Source organism: Ambystoma mexicanum, chromosome 4q (genome assembly GCF_040938575.1).
Source record: "Ambystoma mexicanum isolate Mex_15411 chromosome 4q, UKY_AmexF1_1, whole genome shotgun sequence".
Lineage (NCBI taxonomy): Eukaryota > Metazoa > Chordata > Amphibia > Caudata > Ambystomatidae > Ambystoma > Ambystoma mexicanum.
The window spans coordinates 663,875,939-663,897,312 of record NC_090928.1 but is presented as its reverse complement, the minus strand read 5'-3'; the positions used below and the strand labels follow the sequence as shown (position 1 = coordinate 663,897,312).

Below are 21,374 nucleotides of genomic sequence, written 5' to 3'. Positions count from 1 at the left end.
CTGTAACCAGCGCCACAATGTCCACGGGCTGCTGTGCCCTTAACAAATGTGAATAAATATATATATGAGTACCTCGTCATGCCCTTCGGCTTGTGCAATGCCCCCACAACCTTTCAGTATTTTATGAATTATATCTTTAGTGACTACATGGATCAATTTGTGGTTATCTACCTGGATGACATATTAATATACTCAGCATCTTTAGAGGAACACGTTCTACATGTATCCAAGGTACTTCAAAGGTTGAGAGAGAATCACCTCTTTGTCAAGGCAGAAAAATGCGTTTTTCACTCTTAGGATGTAGAATTCCTGGGGTATGACATCACCAGTCAGGGTGTGAGAATGAGCCGCTCCAAGGTTAAAGCCATACTAGACTGGCCTGTGCCTGTCTCTATCAAGTCCCTGCAATCGTTTCTTGGATTTGCAAACTTTTATAGACGGTTTATCCATTCCTTCTCTAGGGTGGTAGCACCGCTTACAGCATTAACCAGTCCAAAGAACTCATTTCTCTGGATGCCAGAGGCTCAGGTGGCATTCGATCAACTTAAGGAGGCGTTTACTACGGCCCCTGTTTTACAGCATCCTGATCCTGAATTGCCATACATAATGGAAGCCAATGCTCCTAATCTGGCCATTGGCACGCTCCTTTCCCAGGAATGTAAAGATACCGGGGTGGAACATCACATACCATTTTTCTCGCGTAAACTAGCTCCATACGAAAGAAACTACACGGTAACCGAGAAAGAATTGTTGGCCATCAAAGATGCGTTTCTCACATGGCGGCATCATCTTCTTGGGGCAAAACACCCGGTAATCGTGTATTCTGATCACTGTAACCTACAAGCCATCAAAACCATGAAGTGCCTTACAGCTCGCCAGGCCCGTTGGCATTCATTTTTTGCCCAATTTGATTTCCGCATCTCATACAGACCCTCAAGGGATCATACCAAAGCAGACGCTCTATCCCGTATGCATTCTGGTGTGGACAGTATGGACAAGACAAAACCTCCTCTATTGGCAGAACATGTAGTCTGCAGTTGTTCTGCTCAGCCTTCTCTGAAACAGGAGATCCTAGATTGGGTTTCACGAAATCCTCAAGAGATACATAATCTCCATCTCGAAACCAGAGGGGGTCTTCCGTTTATGAATGGCGTCTACCTACAGAGGAAACCCGTACCAAGGCATTGCGTTGGAGCCATGACTCCCTGGTAGAGGCTCATCTCGGCCAGAAAAAGACTTTAGATCTGCTACAAAGATGGTGTTGGTGGCCCAAAATTACAAGGGATGTCGTGGATTAGGTCTCTTCCTGTGCCCTATGTGCACAGTGCAAAGATCACCAAGCAACCCTATGGGGCTGCTGCATCTGCTACCCGTACCCCACAAACCTTGGCACATGGTATCCATGGACTTCGTAGTCAAATTACCTCCCGTCCATGGATATGACACAGTTTGGGTTGTAGTAGACTACTTTAGAAAAATGGCCTTCTTAATACCCTGTCAGGGCATCCCCACTGCTAGGATCCTGGCCGATCTGTTCTTGAAACACATCTTTAGCTTCTTTGGATTGCCTTCTATCGTTATCACAGACAGGGGATCGCAGTTTGCTTCCCGTTCTCGGAAGGATTAACCTCTGCCCTTCTTATGGAGGATCGCATGTCCAGTTCTTACCATCCTCAAACCAATGGTCAGACAGAACGGGCTAACAGAACCATGAACAATACTTACGTTGCCTATGTTTACAATACCAATCTTCCTGGTACTCGCTGTTGCCGGCAGCTGAATTCGCCTATAACAACTCGCGGCATTCCTCAACGGGCACGTCGCCATACTATGCTCTTTATGGACAGCATACACGATCCATTCCAGTGGACTTAGAGCTGCGTGACAATGTGCCTGGGGCAACCTACAAGTTGACTGCCCTGGCCGATCTTCATACCAAAACCAGAAAACATCTAGTGAGTGCCCAATCTAGTGCCAAGTACTATGCAGATCAATGTCGGACGGCTGCTCCACTCTACAAGATTGGCATGTCAGTCTGGTTATCTACCAGAAATCTTAAGATCCCAGGTGAAAATAAACTCCTGCCACGTTTCATTGGGCCATACAAGATCACACAAGTGATTAACTCTGTTGCCATTCGTCTGGACCTGCCCGCACGATGGCGGGTACACCCGGTGTTCCACGTTTCTTTGGTTAAACTGTGTACGTCACGGACCCGGTTGCCCGTCCGACCTTTGGCTGTTTCTGTGAGGAGCTCTGATGAGTAGGAGGTCCGAGCCATTTTGGATATGAGAATGCGAGCCGGGGTTCCCCATTATCTCATTGACTGGAAGGGGGAACCCTTGTCAAATATTCATGCCCCTGTATTGCTACGTCGCTTCCAATGCGTCAAGAGGGGTGGGGCACTCTTTGGGGGATGGCACTGTCATGCCTGTCACACCAGGTGCACCCGGCATATCTCTATCTCCTCCTGAACGCTCCTTATTACCTGTACATTCAGATTTCAGAACGGCCAGGCCATTCTATACACGTTGGAGATTGTTTGGGAAGCGCTGCTATTAATGCGCTTACTGATGGTGTCACCTTGATACTACAGTCTTTTTCCTGTTTACGAAACGTTCGCGAGTCCTAATCACGTGGTCATTCTCGGAACTGTGTGCCGTATTCGTCATTACGGTGGTCACGTGATTACGTGAATGTCAGGTGACTGTATTTAACACGGCAAATTCAAATCAACGGCGCTTCTGATCGTTGTTCTTACTCCACGGTGTTCCGGAGTTCAGAGTTTGCTATTTCCCTCGCAGACTCAGTGTTTTGCAGTCAGCATTTTCCTGCTTTCCTATTGATCGCTCCAGGTTACACTCGGAGCGGTTGCTATTTCCCGCTTTCCTATGTGGCGTTCGGCAATTCCCCGCTCTGGTGTTACTCGGAGTCACCAGCTGATTTCCATGGTCAGCATCCATTCTGAAATTCCATCCAGCAGAGCTCCAATTCCCTACCTGCCTTTACCTCTGCTCCATTTCTGTTTGGAACATTCCTCCTCTGGCAACCTTACTTTCTGTAAGTCATCCGCTCTGTCTATTGCGAGTATACAACTCCTGTTTATTTACCACCCGTATTTCAATATGAGTGTCTTGTGCTGTTGTTATTGTGAGATCAGTCCCTATTTTTCCTTACGAAAAATCCTAATTGGACATTCTACTGCAAAAGGGCTTACCTACCTGGATCAAGGTTCTCCATTTCTTCTTCTCACCTCCACTGTTATGACTTCAAACAAAACTTCACTGTATCTCATTCAGAGGGACCCCGTGTGAGGATTACATAGAAACAAAAAGGTCTCTCACCTGGGAAATGGAACAAGGATTGATGAGGATTAGAAGACAACGAATATCCAGGTGGAGATTGATGTCTATTTCGATCTTCCGATGACAATTAGAATTCCCCCCCCGAGAAACTCCCAGTGAACCGGCACAAAGGCCAGGGCAGAGGAAGGTTCCCAGGGAAACCCTCTTGGGGAATAAAACCCTGTGGAGCTGCTAGGGAACGTAGACTCCTTGAGAAGTCCCGTGGATGTAGGTTACGCTATCCCGGGAGTTTTTGGAGATGACTGGTCGTGTCTTTAGAAGATTGGGGCCAGAGCAGTAATGCCAGGCCGGCTGATGAAAGATAGAGAGACAGAGTGATTAGTCTTAAAGTTGCCTAGAAATCAGATAGATAACCCCTGAAGTAGGAATCTTACCAAAGGATCAGTTGGTAACACGGCCTTGAAACGAGAATAGTAGAAAACCAGGGATGAACTATGAGACTGGGCACGCTAGACAAAGCAGAGCAAGGCACAAGAATGGTAAACAAACAAATGAAATGAAAACTAGGAGCCACCTATAATCAAGGAGAAGACCTGAAGGCAGCCTTACCGAGAATGACCAGAAACCCTCTCAATATTTAGAGGTAACAGATGTCCAGAAGAATGAAGTCAAAGGGTGGTGGATCTGTGTTATAAATAAAAACTAAACTAAGAATCCACAGGTAAAGAGACCAAAACCCCTCTCAATTCTCCAATCTAAACAAGTGCCTACCACAAGGGAACCAAGCCGGTAGGATACGGTGGCAGGAAACACATTCTTCAAAGGCGAGTAGCTTAGAAAAGCTCAGAGAACCCACGAGACTGAAAGGCACCGAGACGTCCTAAACAACAAACACACATCAACAACAAGGTTCTGTAAGGATCAAAGGAGCACAGTCATAATTATTAGAAATTAACAAAGGCAAGTCTGAAGAGAGGGAGTAAGAGATTCCCTAACACGAACTCACGTAGCGTTCGCCAGCTCCTTGGAGAGTAGCAACGCGTTCTTGTCCAGGATGTGCAGGTTGATAAGCCGTCGGCGTTCCATCCAGGAAACATCGCAAAGCATGATGGGGCGCAACGACTAGACTGCTACACACACTGTAGCGGTCCGCGAGGCCCGCCATGTTGGAATCAGGCATGTCAGTGCAACCCGCCATGTTGATGTCAGGCATCGCACTGTGGGTAAAGCGAATAGCCGTGACATCCACTGAATAAGTGCACTGACGTGCACCAACCCGACTCTAGTGCGGCCGTCGTTCCGTCCGGGTGAGACTCCTCTACTAACTCCCTTCCTTGTCGTTGTTACCTTGGATTCCCTTCGGACATTCTTGGACTTACCTGTGGCTGTGCTGATTTCAGGTTAGTGTAACCTAGATAGGCCCTTTCTGTCTTCTTGATTATAGCCCTGTTCTAATTTAGTTCCTTTCTACCAACAGACTGGTGAATCTTGGTCCACTCACGCTCTTTCCACTAATAGCTCTCTATGGCTGTAGATTTCATTCTGGTCAGAGAGTGAAATTAGTTGGAAGGTTTAATCTTGACAGGACGTCATTCTCCTTCAGGTTACCAGTTACTTCGGGAAAGACTACGAGTGTATCCTTTTTGGCTACCAGTCTGTATCTTTTGTTAAGTGTTCAATTGTCATAAATCCGAGGCATCACCAATCTGTATCCTTTGTGTTCCACTGTCATAAACCGAGAATATAACAGACAGGGACTTTTTTTTCGACAAGTTTCATTTGAATAAGCATCACAATTTCCTATAGGAGTACTGATGATACAATATGTAGAAGCGAATCAGAAAACAGAGGAGAAAGAAGAGGGACCTGAAACCCCCCTGACAACATGGAGAGAACACATGGACACTCCATATTATGACGCCCTGATCTGATGTGCCTAATCAGTCTGCCGCTGACCGAGTCTGCAGATCTGAATACAAGTTTAATTGGGGTTTTTTTTTGCCTCAGGAGGATGGAGAGGGGAGGGTGGACAATACAATCCGCCTGGCAGCTGGTCTGGGTTGTTTGTGGCAGTGCGTGCTAGGATACATGTCCGGCTAATTCACTCATCTGTTCTGGTAACCACGGAAGACGCCAAAAGGTCTTTGCTGGCTGGGATGGCCTCGAGGATAAGGTTTTGGCATTTATTTGGTTAGGGCGACCAAAGATTTTGAAGTCAATGAACTGATCTTTTTCATCCATGGAGGAGGGAAATATATTGGTGGCATCAACAAGATGATCTTAAATGGGTGCAGGATCAGGTTGACATCCAGGCTGAGCGCCTCATTTCATCACTGATGCGCATGCCCCAACTGTCTGTGTCGATGTGGTGTACAGTGGACACAAGGCGGCCTTGGGCAACCTGCTTGGCTACAGCCAAACCAGATTTGGAAGCGGATTGCCTTTCCTGGGGGAGGTCTGGCAAAAAAAAAACAGATATCTCCCACCAGAGTCACTGATTTGCAGCAGTCATGGAGCATCAGCATTAGATTGCCTCAAGTGCAATGAAGCATTAGAATACGTCTTGCATCCGTAGGCCTCTGGAGTCTATTATCGTTGGCCTAAAAGAATGCAGTAGTGGGGGAGGCGGAAGAGGAAAATGGTTTTTCATACAAAGAGGCTGCTGCCACAACTGAAGTTGTGGTGGGAAGACATCTGAGAGGAATCAGACATTTGTTGGCACCTACTCTTAATATTTCTATGTGTAGCCTGACAATAGTGAGATTTTTCCCAGATCTTCAGAACTATCGATAGCACTTATTATTTTAAACTAAAGTGCCTTACAAGACTGCCAATTGTAGAGCTAGAACTTTGGCTGGAATGCCCCCTAAGTGTGCTTCGTTAGGTGGAGGAATGTTCAGAAATTAGGCAACGTCTGCTATGCAATCATGAAATGATCTGGTTGAAGAAGAAAAGTCATCCTCATCATCATCTACATCTGTGCCATTTTGCTTATGAGGATGGCAATCTGCGCGGAGCCAGATTCTGCAAAATCAGGAGCTTCCACATGTTTTCCTGGCAGTATCCCTGTGGCCACTAGTGTATGAGAAATGGGGAGATCCACCAGAGCTGGATCAGGAGCTGGGGGAGTCAGTGTTTGCAGAGAAGGCATTGTCACTGGCTTTGGGGGAGTAGCTGGGAGCAAGCCCTTCCATTTGAGGGCCTTACGAAGATCTGTCATTTGTTGAGATCCCATGAAATGTGTAAAAAACATTGTCACACAGCTGAGCCTGTCCCTGACCCTGCACATGGTTCTGCTGTGTAGGGGAGACCAAGACTGATGAAGATACTGTATGTGCAACCAGGACTCAGTGTGGCTGGTGAACTGTAGCTAACCCAAAGTCAGACTAAAGAAGCGCTGAAGAGGATTGTGGGTACGCAGTGTACCAGGAGGTTTGAACCACTGACCAATGGACATGGGTGGAAAGAAATTGTACCTTTACATGTTAGGAGGCAGTCTGATTAGATTATGTGCATCCTGATACACTTTAGGACTTGATTTGAGTAAGTGGGTCCTGACACTCCCGGATCTGCTGCCGTCTCTGACGGAGATGAGCAAGAGAACAGGCCTGTTTCTGCCTTTATGTTGGGCCCATCCGCAATTTTGTCTAGGTTGCTGTTTTGTGTTACCTCAGGAGGGCATGGGAAACTTGTGTCCAAGGCAAAGTGTTTGTGCACAGATCATCCAGAATCTTTAGGAGAATTCCCGTTAGCAGTGAAGAGGACATTGAGCTGTCACTCGATATGCCTCATGCCCTCAAAGAATTATCCCCAGTACACCAGTCATGTAAAGGAGTTCCCTTGCACCTGGACATTGTAACAGAGCTAATGGACCCCTCTGTGCAAACACACGAGGAAGAAGACCTACAGGCCATGGGATTGGGCCCGGTGGAAGAGCTTTTACGGCCCTCAGCATGAGCACCGGTATGTAAAGCCCTATGCGCCGAATCCCTGGTACGATGGGAAGACTAGGCCAAAGAGTAGGATCCCTGTCCCCTCTCAGCTGAGAAATTCCCTGCAGAGGAATCCCCTGCTGAGGTGCCCTGGAGAATAAAGGAGTACTTACCCTACGACCTTGGTCTTATTTCCATTTAAGTCCTGTAGTTGTTTCGAGAGGATCTAGAAAAAATTAATTCCAGCACTGAAGACAATTTTTAAGTGTCCTAGTAGGTGCATCAAAAGCGACACACATTTCTTAGCAGTGACCAAGGCACTCCAATCAGAGTTTGTGTAGCTCCGATGTCGGAAAGGGACTCTCACAAGATGTGCATCTGAAAAAGACAGCAGACACTGACATGCACTTTGGGTGACAAAGGCCAATAGAGAAGAACTGAAAAAAGAAAATGTTAAGAGAACGCGTGTTGAAAAATAAGCATTGTAGCTAAGGCACTGGTTCCCGGCTGAGCAAAAAAAAGGTCTGAGGGCAGCGATAGAGGATGAAGCTTGCAGAGCAGAACCACGCCCTTCAACCGCATGCCTTCTAAATTTAAAGGGGAAAGCACTCTTGCGGCACAAATGACTATGGTCACGTTGACATTGTGGGCATGCATGTACTGTATGCCTAAAAGAGGATGAATTAATGTGTTTTTTTTTCAAATTAGCAAAACACATACTTCTCACGAAGCCCCTCTATAGTTTGGGGACTCTTAAGTTGTTGGTTACATATGCGAGGAAGAAATAACAAATAGAGTCTCTAAGGTTATCTACCAGGGTTAGTGATGAACCCTGGCCTCAAGGAACATGCAAGGGTCTCGGGGGCCAAGGACCTCTTCTTTCAGAGACCCATTTATGCTTCTTTATCAGCTCTGGATAGACAGAGTTGGTAGACAAGGAAACAGTTCAACATATGCATTGGTTGTTGATGTCTCTGGCTCTGTGTAAATGCACACACCAAATGCAGCCTTTGTTTAAAGTAGTCTATATCCAGGTCTCTTTCTGCGTCACTCTCTCTCTTGGGTCAACATGAAATGGGTTGGCTGACGTGTGGATTTCTGACAAGTTCTTCCCTCTAGTCACAGATTGGGTGGCATCTTGTAAGTGGCCTAAAAACTCCTGATGAATCTTCAGACAAGGAGGTAAGCAAGGCCAGCACAGTTTTAAAAAGCCGAGGTAGGATGGAGGGGGATTGGAGCATATAAGCCATCTGATGGATGGAATTTGGCAACATGGTCTTTTATACGTTAACTATGCAGAGGATACTCAGATCATGCTGAAACCATCCGGAAGAAGGGATAAAACATTGGATGAATGATAACTATCTGAAGATAAATCCTAAAAAAAAATGTGTTCTAGCTCTTGGTGCCATCTTGAAACTCTGGAACTCCTTTTTCTGGCCTGCCTTATTTGTCCCCTGCTACAGACCAGTTCTAGTGGTTCGAAATCGTGGCATTGAGATCGACATGCAAGTTACTCTAAACCACCAGGTGTCCGCTGTGTCCGAAATCTTATTTTTTATGTGAAAAAATGTCAAAGAGCCTGCTTGCACTGCTATCCTTTCTTCAAAAAGTTATGGCAGTAAATTACTTTGGGCCTCATTACGTGTTTGGTGGTAATTCAGCGATATATATATATACTGAATTACTGCCAAACTATCACTGTTACCGCTACTTGGTCCAGTTGGTTTACCACAGGATTGCAAGTGGTGCTCAAGTGGTGTCATTCCCCATTTTTGGAGTTCATAGGGCTCCACGCGGAGTTCGGGCAGAATTACCACCAGCTGTAATTTTGCCAATTTCTGGCGGTAAAGCAGAAGATTTACCTCCAGCTGTTTGCCAAACTGACAGTACTGTGATACGGTTATGCAGTGGTAAAGTGGTGATAACGGAATTATCGCCACTTCATCTACCACCTTTACCCACACAACAAAACTTGTAATGAGGACCTTTTATTGTTTAAAAAAACAGCATTTATCTAGGCTTGCCCAGAATTCAGAATGCAGCGATGATAGTCAAATCCTCCCTCCTCTGGCTTCCAATTAAAAGTCAAGGTGCAGGTGACAAATCTCTGCATGACTCTAAACTGGTCTTTTTATGACACACACTTCAACTATTAGCTGCTTCAGTCACAGCGGTCGTAAAGTGTTAGGAAACATCTGGTAACCATCTACCAAAGAGAGACGCTCTTCGGTCGTTCATTCTCAGTTATCGCTACGAAGCAATGGAACACACTTCCTCCAGGTTTACAGCATTAAAGGAACCTACTGTTATATTTAATCAGTTACCATAATTCTGTAAACCGAGTATCTGTTCTTAGCATGACTACTCCACTCTCATTTCTACAGCAGCAAGATGCCTGGAGATGAATGGTCAGTGCTTTACAAAATACCCAATCGATAACATACATGCACACAATCAGATGCTCGTTCTAAAGCGAGCACACATGTGTATCCTACATCTCTTCACTTACGTGATACAAGAATTTGTGAATCAGGCCCATGGTCTTAAGAATGGGAATAAACATGACCACAAATAATGGCAAAACCATTATTTTACATTTTCATTAACTTTGTATAAGTAGTGTACCATTTTTGAAATGAGTGATGTGCAATTATTAACTGACCAAAATGTGCAAAGAAAATGCACATTGCAGAATCTACTGAAGCGCTCATCGCCCGCCCAATTCTAGTACTTCTTTGTCATGGTATATATTTTAAGATGGGAAATGTGCACTATGCCAATATTGGTGACATAAAATAATATTAGATCTGCTTGGCTTTTTACTCATGGGCTTATTTTTTGTCGTTCAACCAAGTGATTCTAGCATTACCTTACATCTCCACCTTATTTCCTCCACACGATACACAGGATCTGCATATCCCATTGACAGCTTATTGCATGGATTTCAGTGCAATGGCCTGTGCAAACATGCTGCACAAATGTGTTTGTAACCAAGGCCACTTAAAATATAAATGGTGAGGGACACCTGGAAGAACACAGAATGGCACCGCACCAGATTATGGTCAATATGTGAAGACAACAAGGAATGTTGGGGATCTATGGCATGTTAATTGCAGTCACTAGCATGGGCCGCAAATGGATGAAGGTGGTGATGGTGGGGGCACCATTATCCCCATGTAATGACATACTTCTGTTGGCTTTACCTTAATGCTACTAAATAAAACCATTCCACAGTAAGAAAACATATGCTTGCCGACTATACAAATCTCCCACCCCTCCTCTTATGTTGTATTTGCTCCCTAACAACAGTAAAAAATGGCATGCTACAGTAAAAAAAACATTGCCTTGCAGACTGCACACATGCCCCCATACCAATGTAAAAACACTTGTTTTGCCTTTAGCCTTATCACCAGTTATAAAATGCAATGCCAGAGTAAGAAAACATGTCCTTGCCGGATAGCTGGGAAGATAGTTCAGTGGGATGAATGCTCGCTGTTGCGATATGTGTGTGAAACGAGGGTTCAAATCACGGCAAGACCAATTCAGCCATTCATGCTTCTGAGGTTGATAAATGAGTACCAACTTCGGTTGGGTGATAATTGTTACAAGTATGTTCTCTGTACAGTGCTTTCGCGAAAGCGCTATATGAATAACATATCATTACACAAATCCCCCATTCAAGAACACTCACTTATGTTGTATTTACCCTGTACCGCCAGTAAAAAATGTCATGCCACAGTAAGAAAATATTGCCTTGCGGGCTTCACAAATGCCCCCAAACCCTCCATGTAAGAACACTTATGCTGCCTTTGACCTTAACAACAGTAAAAAAAAAACATGCAAAGCCACAGTAAGAAAACATGCTCTCCCCATGTAAGAACACTCATACTGTTGTCTTTGCCCTTAATGCGGGTACAACATTCCATCCCACAGTAGGACCCAGCCAGCCCAACTGTCGTACCACCCCCCCCCCACTCCAACCCCACCTTCACATAATAGCACTCAAGTTGGCTTTGGCCAGAATGGCAGAAAAACATGCCATGCTCCAGTCAAAAATGTTCATGCTTCATTGTCCCCCCACTTACCCCCGCCCGGCCCACAGTCCCCCCCCCCCAAGAGCGCGCTCAAACACAGACACAACCACACACACACATGCAGCATATCTGTCATTCACACGAGCACCCAGAACATTTACACTGCACTTTCATTCACACACAAAGTTGCACTCATGTACACCATTCACACTGTATCCATTCATATGAATGCACTTACATACACCCCCCTTGCATGCATTCACCTACTTACACTGCTTCACATGCATGCACATCGCATATATTCATGAGTGATGCCTGCTGTGCTAATGTCGGAAATCGGCCAGGGCTAGCCTTTTGGTTGTAGTCCCTGAGCTTTTATCCAGGGCTACAACCAAAAGACCATGGGCTATAGCCCCCTCAGCCCCCGCCTAGCAAGGCCTCTGGCCCGAGGGGCGTGAGTTTTGAAAAGCTTCACCACACTACACACATTTTAAGTACTTTCATGCATGAGCCACCTTTCCATTTCAGGAGCAAGTCAGGAATGTCCAGAGGGTTTAGAGCATTATGCTTCTGAAGTCGATACATCTAGCAATACAGCACGGGCATGCAGCAGTTCCGCCATAAACAGCTGGTAGGTTTGGTTGTACACAGGCCTGCATGTCCATGAGGATGGTGCCGTCCAGGTGATACATGGCTAGATCAAATCTAATTCTGAGTTAAGTGGACTCCTCATGTTTGCCACAGTCATGGCACACTCTAAATCTTCCTTCTCTTTGCAAAGTCCCCCGATTCTTCACCTGTTTTTTGTGTTTTTGATGCTTGTAGGTCCACGCCCCTCCACCCCCCCCTTCCAGTAACAGGGATATTTTCCTAGAGAAAGTAGCCCGATGGTGACAATAAGTGTGACGGGTGGAGAGCAGAGAAATTAACATTGTAGAATGGCAAAAACAAAATAGAGATTGTGAGTAGGAAGTTGAGAGATTGAGAGGTTAGGGAGAACAGGGGGAAGCACAATACTTAAACAGGAGGAGTGGAAGAATGTACTGAAAAAAACAGGGTAGGTGAGAACATTGAAGTGTGGATGTACAAGTGAGGGAAGAGTGATACAGAAGAGAAGATTTTAAGGGGAGTAAGAATGGGAGGCATCGTACAAAGCAGTGGCCCACTCTGTTCTCCCATTTCTTGTAACATTTTGTTGTCATGATTTCTATCATAAGTAAAGGAACGGGCACTGGCACATGTGTCTCTCACTAGCCCCATTATTTACATTTTACATTTGTATTTTTTGTTTTAACATTTTTGTAGTAGTTGTATGAATTCCTACTACCTGTACGCAGTATATTCTATGCTTCTCTAGCTCTCTCTCGGTCTCTCCGTCTGTCTCTGTCTCTCTCTCTCGCTAGCCAGCCAGTAGGGTAACTAGAGAAAACAGATGTCTTAAAAGGGAAGTGAGGGAGTAGCTGTGTTTTTTATGGTTAAAAGTAACATAGGATCCCCTTAGCTAGGTACCGGCCTCGTATTTGGAGACGCCTATTGTCATTGGGTCTTTCCTGGAGGAATGCTACCATCATACTGAGGGCTCTTAGTCCGCACCAGGGGAGATGAGGAAGAAGCAGACAGGCTCTGCGGCAGGTGCTGGGGTTCTTACAGACCTCCTAAGGGACCAGAGGACCAGGCTGCAGGGTCTACAACATTGTTTATTTTCTATTTTTGTTAATTATTGGTGGTTGTGCATGCTGTACCACTTCCTCGATGTTCGCTGAAAAAAAACATATAATTGCTTTTAAATTGAGCGCAACCCTTTCCAATAAGGAAAGACATTTAGAGAGAGCAAATAGTGTGTACTCTCAGAGAAAAAAGCAACTGAACAAGGACATTATTTAATTACTGGCTAGTGTAAACATGCCCAATACTAATGTTTAATCATCATTTGCAATATATTGTAATCATAATAAGAAGATGAAACACTTGTTTTATGGAGCAAAACACATTTTCACAACCGTATAAGAACTATTCTGACAGAAGGCTATCATTTAGCGAGTGCACTGCTGAGGGCATATTTGCAGAGTCCATCATTCTGAGGGAGGCTGAAAGGAGTGACATTTGCAGTTTTTTGGCAGCGAGATAACCCGATTGGCTGTGTGGGAGGAAGTTCCACCCTCAAACACGGAAATCCCATAAGAACAGTACGCGAATCCGGCGAGTGCACCGAGATGTTGGACGAACATCTAGCGAAGCTGAGTAAGAACTTCTGCCAAGGACTGGATCAGAACCCAAACCCTCTGATCAGAAGACTCACTGCCACCACTGCAAACCCCTTCGACCGCTACCCGCGGCCCATCACTGCGAAGATCCTGTGAAACCAGCCCTACTGTGACAAGACCACACCGACCAAGAAGAATACAACCCCACGACTACATACTCAACCCGAGAAGATGGAGTAATGAGGCTCAAGCCTCGGTATCCAAAAATCACCGCTGATGCATAAAAATCTATCAGCAAGAAGAAGAACAAGCGCCGGCGAGTGCACCGCCGAGTGCAGATTTGCAGAGTCCATCATTCGGAGGAAAGCTGAACGGACTGAAATGTGCTGTTTTTTGGAAGCAAGACGACCTGATTGGCTGTGTAGGAAGAAGTTCCACCCTCAAACCCGGAAATCCCAAAAGAACAGCGTGCAGAGTCCAAAATTCTGAGGCAGGCACGATTGGCTGTGTGGGAGGAAGTTCTGGCCTCAAACCCGGAAATCCCATAAGAACAGCGCGTGCATCCGGGGAGTGCACTGCTGAGTGCATAGTCCATAATTTTGAGGTAGGCTGAACGGAGTGAAATTTGCTGTTTTTTGGCAGCGAGACGACCTGATTGGCTGTGTGGGAGAAAGTTCCGCCCTCGAACCCAGAAATCGCATAAGAACAGTGAACGTGCGCATTTGCGTGCGTTCCGCCGGTAAATGCACCGCTCAGTGCAAATTAGTACGGGGTCTTTGAATTGCTGCCAATGTTCAATATTTCGTCATCCTTTCGTTTCCCCACACTTGACTCTGCTTGCGGTTTCTTCTATTTTATGAAAGGCAGACCCGTTACGGTCTTCGTAGTACGACCGGTGTGATGGGGAGACGTGGTAGGAGCCTGGTACTAAGCTCATGTGCTAAGAAAGTCCTTTCTCAATGGACAAACGCGATCAAAAGTCCGGGGTTAAATGCTCTCAACCCTCTATTTTAGGTTTTCTTGACACCAGGGACTTAGCAAGGGTGGCTGGGTGTAGTGATCCGGTTTCCGGACGCTGTGCCTTGGTCACGGCCGCATCAGAGGATACACGTATAGTGTAGCTATGAGCCCCTCTGTACATGTTACTTCTCTTGGCATTTCTTTTGAGATTGACAATAACGGCTCACTTCTGAACCACTGCATGAACCTCAAACGAATATCATTGGAAACCACAAACTTTGATGAGGGAAAAATTGACAAACTTGTGCGCATTGCCGGATCTTGCTAAATGTCTCTCCCTGTCTAGAACATCGTCAAGTGAAAGTGACTCAGAGGAGGAGGCAGAGGACTATAGTAAGACCTCCACCATGAATGTTGTAAAACCGGCGGATAAAATGATGGCACATATTAATTTCTTTGAATCTAAGTTGGAAGCGTTATTCCTCCTATGTGCAAATATGGCCTCTGAATAATTGGACTTCAAGAATATTTTTTACTAAAGTCGTGGATGTTGTACTGGCTAATTCTCCTAGGGAGGAGTCGGCGGAGTGTTAAGTCCTTCCTTTGAACGTTGGCCAAATTATCCCTCAAGACTTGCAACACACATCACCAAGAAGGGCTTCTTAGGGCTCAGGGTGACCCCTCAAAGGAGTCATGTACATATGAACTCTCAACATGGCCAAAGAGACGGCAGAGGAAGCCCTGCATGAAGTTAGTATCGTGGCATCCACAGAGGTGGGTAATTTTACAGGTGTCATGGCAATGCCCGATCGGAACATTTATCGAAATGCAATCCAAGTACGCCAAATGGGTACATCAGTGCAAGTTGGGGAGAAGGATTGTCGTCCGTTGCCATCCCTGTCACAGCAACATATGCTTACACATGTAGATTCCATACAAAATATGAAAAGGGATCAGTTACCTTCTTATTCAGACCCTTCATGGTATGCTGACACTAAATACATTAAGATCATTGAGAAGAACCCATCAGTCTCTAGCCCCTTCCATAATCGCACATGACTGTTGGATTTGCTACATTTCCTCCCTGATTTGTGCAACATTACCTCAAAGGACATGGAGGCTTTGGAATTACCGAAATCTTATAGTCTCACGAATTGGGTGGTGGCCACATTTGTGTTACCCATGGTGGAGTGTATTTGTAAACATGCTCCTTCATTTTCCACCTTGGGTTTTCAGTTCGCTTTTTTTCATCCATTGGGCAGCATAGAGAAGGAGGCCAATGTGGGCACAAGATCGTTGTCAGGCCACCCAAGGCAATTCAAAACAGGGAGAAGGACCATGGGTCAGAGGGCCAGAGAGCACAAGGGTCTTGGTTGAAGGTACTTAGAACGTCACAATGACATAAAACGTTAAACCTTGATAGCACTTTTCAGCTAATCTCTTGGAATACCCGTGGCCTGCATTGATCCTTTCTCCAAAATGACAAGGCATTGGGGAAATTGAAAAATGCCCATGTATTCTTTCTTGAAGAGACATGGTTGACTGTCGCTTTTTCACTTGATGGTTTCACATTATTCTTCTCCCTCTCGCTGATACCAATAGCAGGCCACCCCAAGGGGAGGGTATAGGGGGGGAAGGGGCTCTGTATTGGGGAAAGGAAAACATTAAATCTGAAAAAAATGACAAATACTAAAATCAACAATAATGTACTCTGTGCAGAACTGGTTAACCCGATGCTTGCCAGAGGTGCAATCCTGGTTGTTACCCTTTATGATTCTTCGGGCTCTTCCTCAACTTCTTGTTTGTGTGACATATTGCCTGATATTATTACACCTTGGAATCTGCAACTCCCGAAGGGTGGTATTGTAATCAATGATTTTAATGCAGATTGCTGCGATCTTTCTTGCGTTTCCAAGGTGGTGGCCAGGGTTGAAAGATGGTGTGAGGCACTGGCTGAATTGGAGTTGTCACCTGTTTTGCCAAAAAAAGATGATGTGATGTTTACTTGGTCAACCAGGACTTGTAATAGTTTCATAGACTTTATTTTTATGAATCCGGCTATTAAGAACTTTTTGCCAGAACTCTCCATAGAACCGATAAATGTGAGTGACCACGCCATCCTCGAATTAGAATATGCCAGATTACTAAATCCTTGCCTAAGGAAAAATGTACATTTAACCCGATTATAAACATCCAGGGTAAACGATTACGATGGTCAGTGGTCAATACATGAAATTTTAACAACCTACTTGCCACCTTGAAAACATCAGGGAGGGATCTATTGAGCGAATGTGAATGGGAGCTGGAAATTATTGTAAAGCTCTACGGTCCATGTGCTCGTAGTTATAGACACATTAATGGTTCTGTGAATGAGAGGGGGAATTTTTTTGACGTTGGTGTGACTAGGAAGAAAAGGGAATGGAGTGTGGCATTACAAGAGAATTAATTAATTTACTAAGAGGACCAATTGCTCTAAACTGAAAACCCAGTATAAATCCTGGCTTCGCAGTTCTGAATCTAGCAAAGCCTCTGCAGGTTGGAAGTATGTGAATCAGCTTATTAGCTATAACAAAGGGGTTGTCCTACCCTCTCTGAATCAAAGGAGTGCACAAAATACATCAAGTGCACAGTGGTTTTTAAACCCTTTTGGGTGCCCATGCAACTGGGGAAACCGTTGTTGAAAACAACATGCATGCTGCTGACAAACACATATCTCAAACTTGTAAGAAAGTATCAGCTTTTATTAGTTTTCGCTGATGCTTTTTCTTTTTTTGCAAAGTATTGCAATTATACTGGAGTTGGGTCTCCAATCTTCAACCTCACTGTGGAAGGTGTTGGTCTACCGCTTTTGGGCCAGTATTAGATTTGGAACACGACAGAGTACTTCTCTAATTGGACAAATGACTGAAAACACACGGAGGTGCATGCGCAGTGTATGGTCTAGGGACATGGAGTCTATGGTCCTGCAACATTTTGCGAAGATTGGCTTGAGTGAATTTCCAGAGACAGATTTGGATTTCCATTTGTGTGGTTATGTGGAGAAATCTAGAAAATTTGATAGAATACAATCTACAGCACACTTGGCTGGCACACGGATATAAGTAAGCTACTCTCAGCAGGATGATTTTGCAGAACATCCGTGCAAGTACCTGACCACTCTCTGCTATCCAGCACTTACACAATGTATTCTTTATCTAAGGTTGGAGCTCTAACCAGTCTTGGTAAATACCGGTGCCTGGAGGGGAATCCCTAGGGATGAACGATTATGTAGGCTGAATAACTTGCATGTCAAAACTTCAAGACATTCTCACAGAATGTATGTCATTGATCGATATCCACGGAAAGGCCTATGCCAATTAATCAATCTGACCAGAGTTGGAGTAGGATCTTTGTGGCTGATTCATTGGTGGTCATGGCTGCGGCATTCCATATATGGCTGTTGGTAAAACCAAGACTCACCCCCTAGAGTGGGTGATAATCGGGTGAGAATTATATGGGCAGAGTGGTTTATACTTTGAAATTGTTGAGGAAAATGGTTTAATAGGACGCCTCAGCTTTGTTTGAATGAATTTGACTACATTGACATGTCATTTACGTGATTGTTGTTAAAATGTGCTTCAATGTGATTTAATTGTGATTTGATGGTTTTTAACAGTGTTTTGATGTTTTAAATCCTGTTTTTACCGTGTGAAAGGTTGTTTCAACCATATGCACGTAAATAAATAAATAATACAAAAAGAAGGTGATCATTCCAAGATGAACAGTTTGGCACACTTCTGTTGTACTCTCACAAAATACCTGTATGAGAATGGGAAAGAGGGCCCATAGAAACAAAGCGGGTTCCTGGCTGCTTTGCATGAAATCAAATAGAATATTAGAATGCCAAAATGAACACAAATCTTTATATCTCACAAATATGTCTGTGATAAAACGGTTGCATGCTCGAATCAATAAGTACATATTAAACACTGACTTGACGCTTTTATGTTTTTATAAAATACACACTACCATTAAAATGGTTTGCAACCACGAACCACATATACTTTCGCCCAACCTCAGGATTTGAATGTATTGATGAAGTTGTTGAGACATTGGTCATTTTGATCACCCTGCTTCTCATTTCCTGGGTTTAGGAGTTTTGCAGAATTGTATAGCAGATAGGATTAAATCTCACAATTAGGATGGCTGTGCACATGTCCAGTCCCCAGAGTTAAAACATCCACAGGAAATTCTCTATATAGGATGAATATAAAGCTCCATATCTGCACTTGTAAGCTCAATACATTTACCCATAGTGGTGCATGTAAAGAGTGTAATCAATCTCTCATCTTATGAAAACTAAATGTGGGTTTCCACTTAAAATGTGCCTAGTGGAACAGTCCAAGCAAATTAGCTGCACAGTAAAAGTAAGCTTGCCAGTAATAACTGGCTTATTTTCCTAAACAAGAACAACTTTGCAAAGCTTGGAGAAATTATAATCAACGCTTTTCATTTACGGTGTGATTGTAAGAAAGCATTTTCTTAGTGCAGATATTAAGCTAGCAAATGCGAAGTATAAATGTGTGATCTAACCTCCACCACTTTCTTTTTTTTGTTGATGTTATTCTTTTGTAGTTTTTCTGGTTGAGGAACAGCTCGGCTAACTGGAGGTCTAAATAAAATTAAAAAAAATATAGGCTTTAGTTACAATTTAATACAGTTTATTTCAGTGACAAAGATACTATAATAATGTTACCAAAACACACACAGGATAAACACAGTAAAACAATAAGTACATGTGTAAAAACATAATTGCACTCTGCCTAATAAACAAAATGCCTTTCCTTTATTAGACTGTCGACCAGCCAATCAGTAGTCTTTGAATGCAGGTCCTAACCGCAAGTAGAAGACTGTATACTAAGCTTCTCCTTAGAATGCGATTGTTAGGCCCAGTTTATGTACGGCAGTTCACACATTCCAGCTATACCTGTTTTTACCCTCTTCGCCTCAACAATTCAAATGTTTCCATGCCTGTGGCCATAAAATTATGATATTAAAACATGTACAGGGGTAGGATATGATAAGGCATTTATAACGCGCCTATACCCAAGTATTTCAAGGCGCAACAAGGCGAGGGAGAACAGAGGGAGGACAGACAACAATCCTACTATGCCAGGTGTCATTCAGAACGCGCAAGTACATGGGAAGGGGGGAAGGGGCAAGTGGGGGGGGGGACAGTGCAGTACATGGGATAAAATAAATAATAACAAGTAGAAGTACGGCTAGCAGGTGGCAAGTGCAGGGTAAGTGCAGACATCAATGTAAGTGCTGGTAGTGGGACTGTAGGGATACAGAAAACAGTCCCCAAGAGAGGGGGTTGCCAGGAAGGCCGTGCTAGTGTGTGATTGGAGGGTGAGGGGACCTTGGCCCGAGATCAGAGGGTGGTCAGGTAACCAGTCCAATTTAAGTTTCAGACAGGAAGTCAATAGGGGAGAGGAGGACAAAAAGCAGAAGCAAAGAGAAAGGTTTTGAGGTGTTTCCGGAACCAGAGATGATTCTCCTCAAGTTTCAGGGAGGCAGGGAGGCTGTTCCTGAGGGAGGCACCAGCCGAAGAAAGAGATCTACCACCAACTCGTTGCTTGGAGAAGCGACTGACCCTGAGGGAGTTGGAGGTGGATGAGCGAAGAGCTCGAGAAGGCAGATATTTGCGAAGAGAAAGTTGCAGGTATTGAGGCCCCAGAAGGCCTTGTGGACAATGCACAGGGTTTTGAACTTAATCCTCGCTGCCACTGGGAGCCAGTGCAGAGATTGCAGTCCTGGAGAGATACGATCCCTGGGCTTGAGGCCAAGGACAAGTCTCGCAGTCCTGTTCTGGATGAGTTGCAGAGGGCGGAGAGTAGAGGCAGGCAGATTTAGAAAGAGGCTGTTGCAGTAGTCCAGCCTTGAAAGAATCAGAGCTCTGGAGACAGTGAGCTTCTGGGGGGAAGGAGAGGAAAGGAAGAATACCTCTGAGGAGGTGCAGCTGGTAGTGTGATTTCTTAGAGACCCCAGAGATGTGAGGAGAGAAGGAGTGTGTGGAGTCGAAGATGACCCCAAGGTTTTTAGCCTCATAGGTGGGAGCAGGGAGAGGGCCAAGAGAGGCCGGCCCGAGAGTGACAGGAAAGGAGGGAGCGGGTGTGCCGATGAGGAGAATTTCGGTCTTACTGACATTAACGCAAAGATCATTGGCGGCACACCACTCCTGGATGGCAGACAAACAGTCAGAGAGGAGAGAGGGAGAGGAGGTGGCTAAGGGTAGCCTGAAACTGAGTGTCATCCGCATAGCATTGGAAATTGGGGCAGAGCGCAGCAATGCGGTGGGCAAGACGTGCCAGGTATTGGTTGAACAGCCAGGGAGAGAGGTTAGACCCCTGGGGAACACCACAGGTAGAGATCAAAATAGAGGAGAGGAAGGACCCAAGTTGAACCTGGGAGGGTCGATCAGAGAGGCAAGAAGAAAGCCACGCCGGGGCCTGCCCGGTGATCCCCAGTTTATCACAGAGACAGTTGAGCAAGATGGCATGGTTGACCGTGTCAAAGGTAGAAAAGAGATCCAGTAAGATAAGGACACAGGGGGTGTTGGAATCAAGGTTGGAGAGCAGGCCTTCACAGATGTTCAGGAGAGCAGTTTCCATGCTTCTGGCAGCTCCAAAGCCAGACCGATGATCATGGAGACAACCAACAGATTCAGTGTGAAGACTGAGCTGGGAGATGGCCAGCTTTTCCAAGAGTTTGCCCAGGAAAGGGGTGATAGAGATTGGGCGATAGTTAGCCGAGCAGGACGGGTCGGAGAGGGTTTTTTAAGAAGAGGGTGGACAAGGGAGTGCTTCAGGGGAGAAGGGAAGAACCCGGTGGCAAAGGAGTGGTTACAGAAGTCAGCCTGGGCAGGAGCCAGTGAGTCAATGTGGTCCTTGATGG

The 21,374-nt window shown here is 45.1% G+C and overlaps 1 protein-coding gene across 3 annotated transcripts in view; it reads right to left on the bottom strand.

Moving 5' to 3' along the window:
* The window catches only part of EML6 (EMAP like 6), a 3,038,586-nt gene that overhangs the window by 635,453 nt on the left and 2,381,759 nt on the right, over nucleotides 1–21,374 (bottom strand). For all 3 annotated transcript variants that reach the window (XM_069608236.1, XM_069608238.1, XM_069608237.1), the window contains exon 28: nucleotides 19,011–19,089. In XM_069608236.1, coding sequence (XP_069464337.1) covers nucleotides 19,011–19,089 — 79 coding nt within the window. The remainder of the gene's footprint in view (nucleotides 1–19,010; nucleotides 19,090–21,374) is intronic.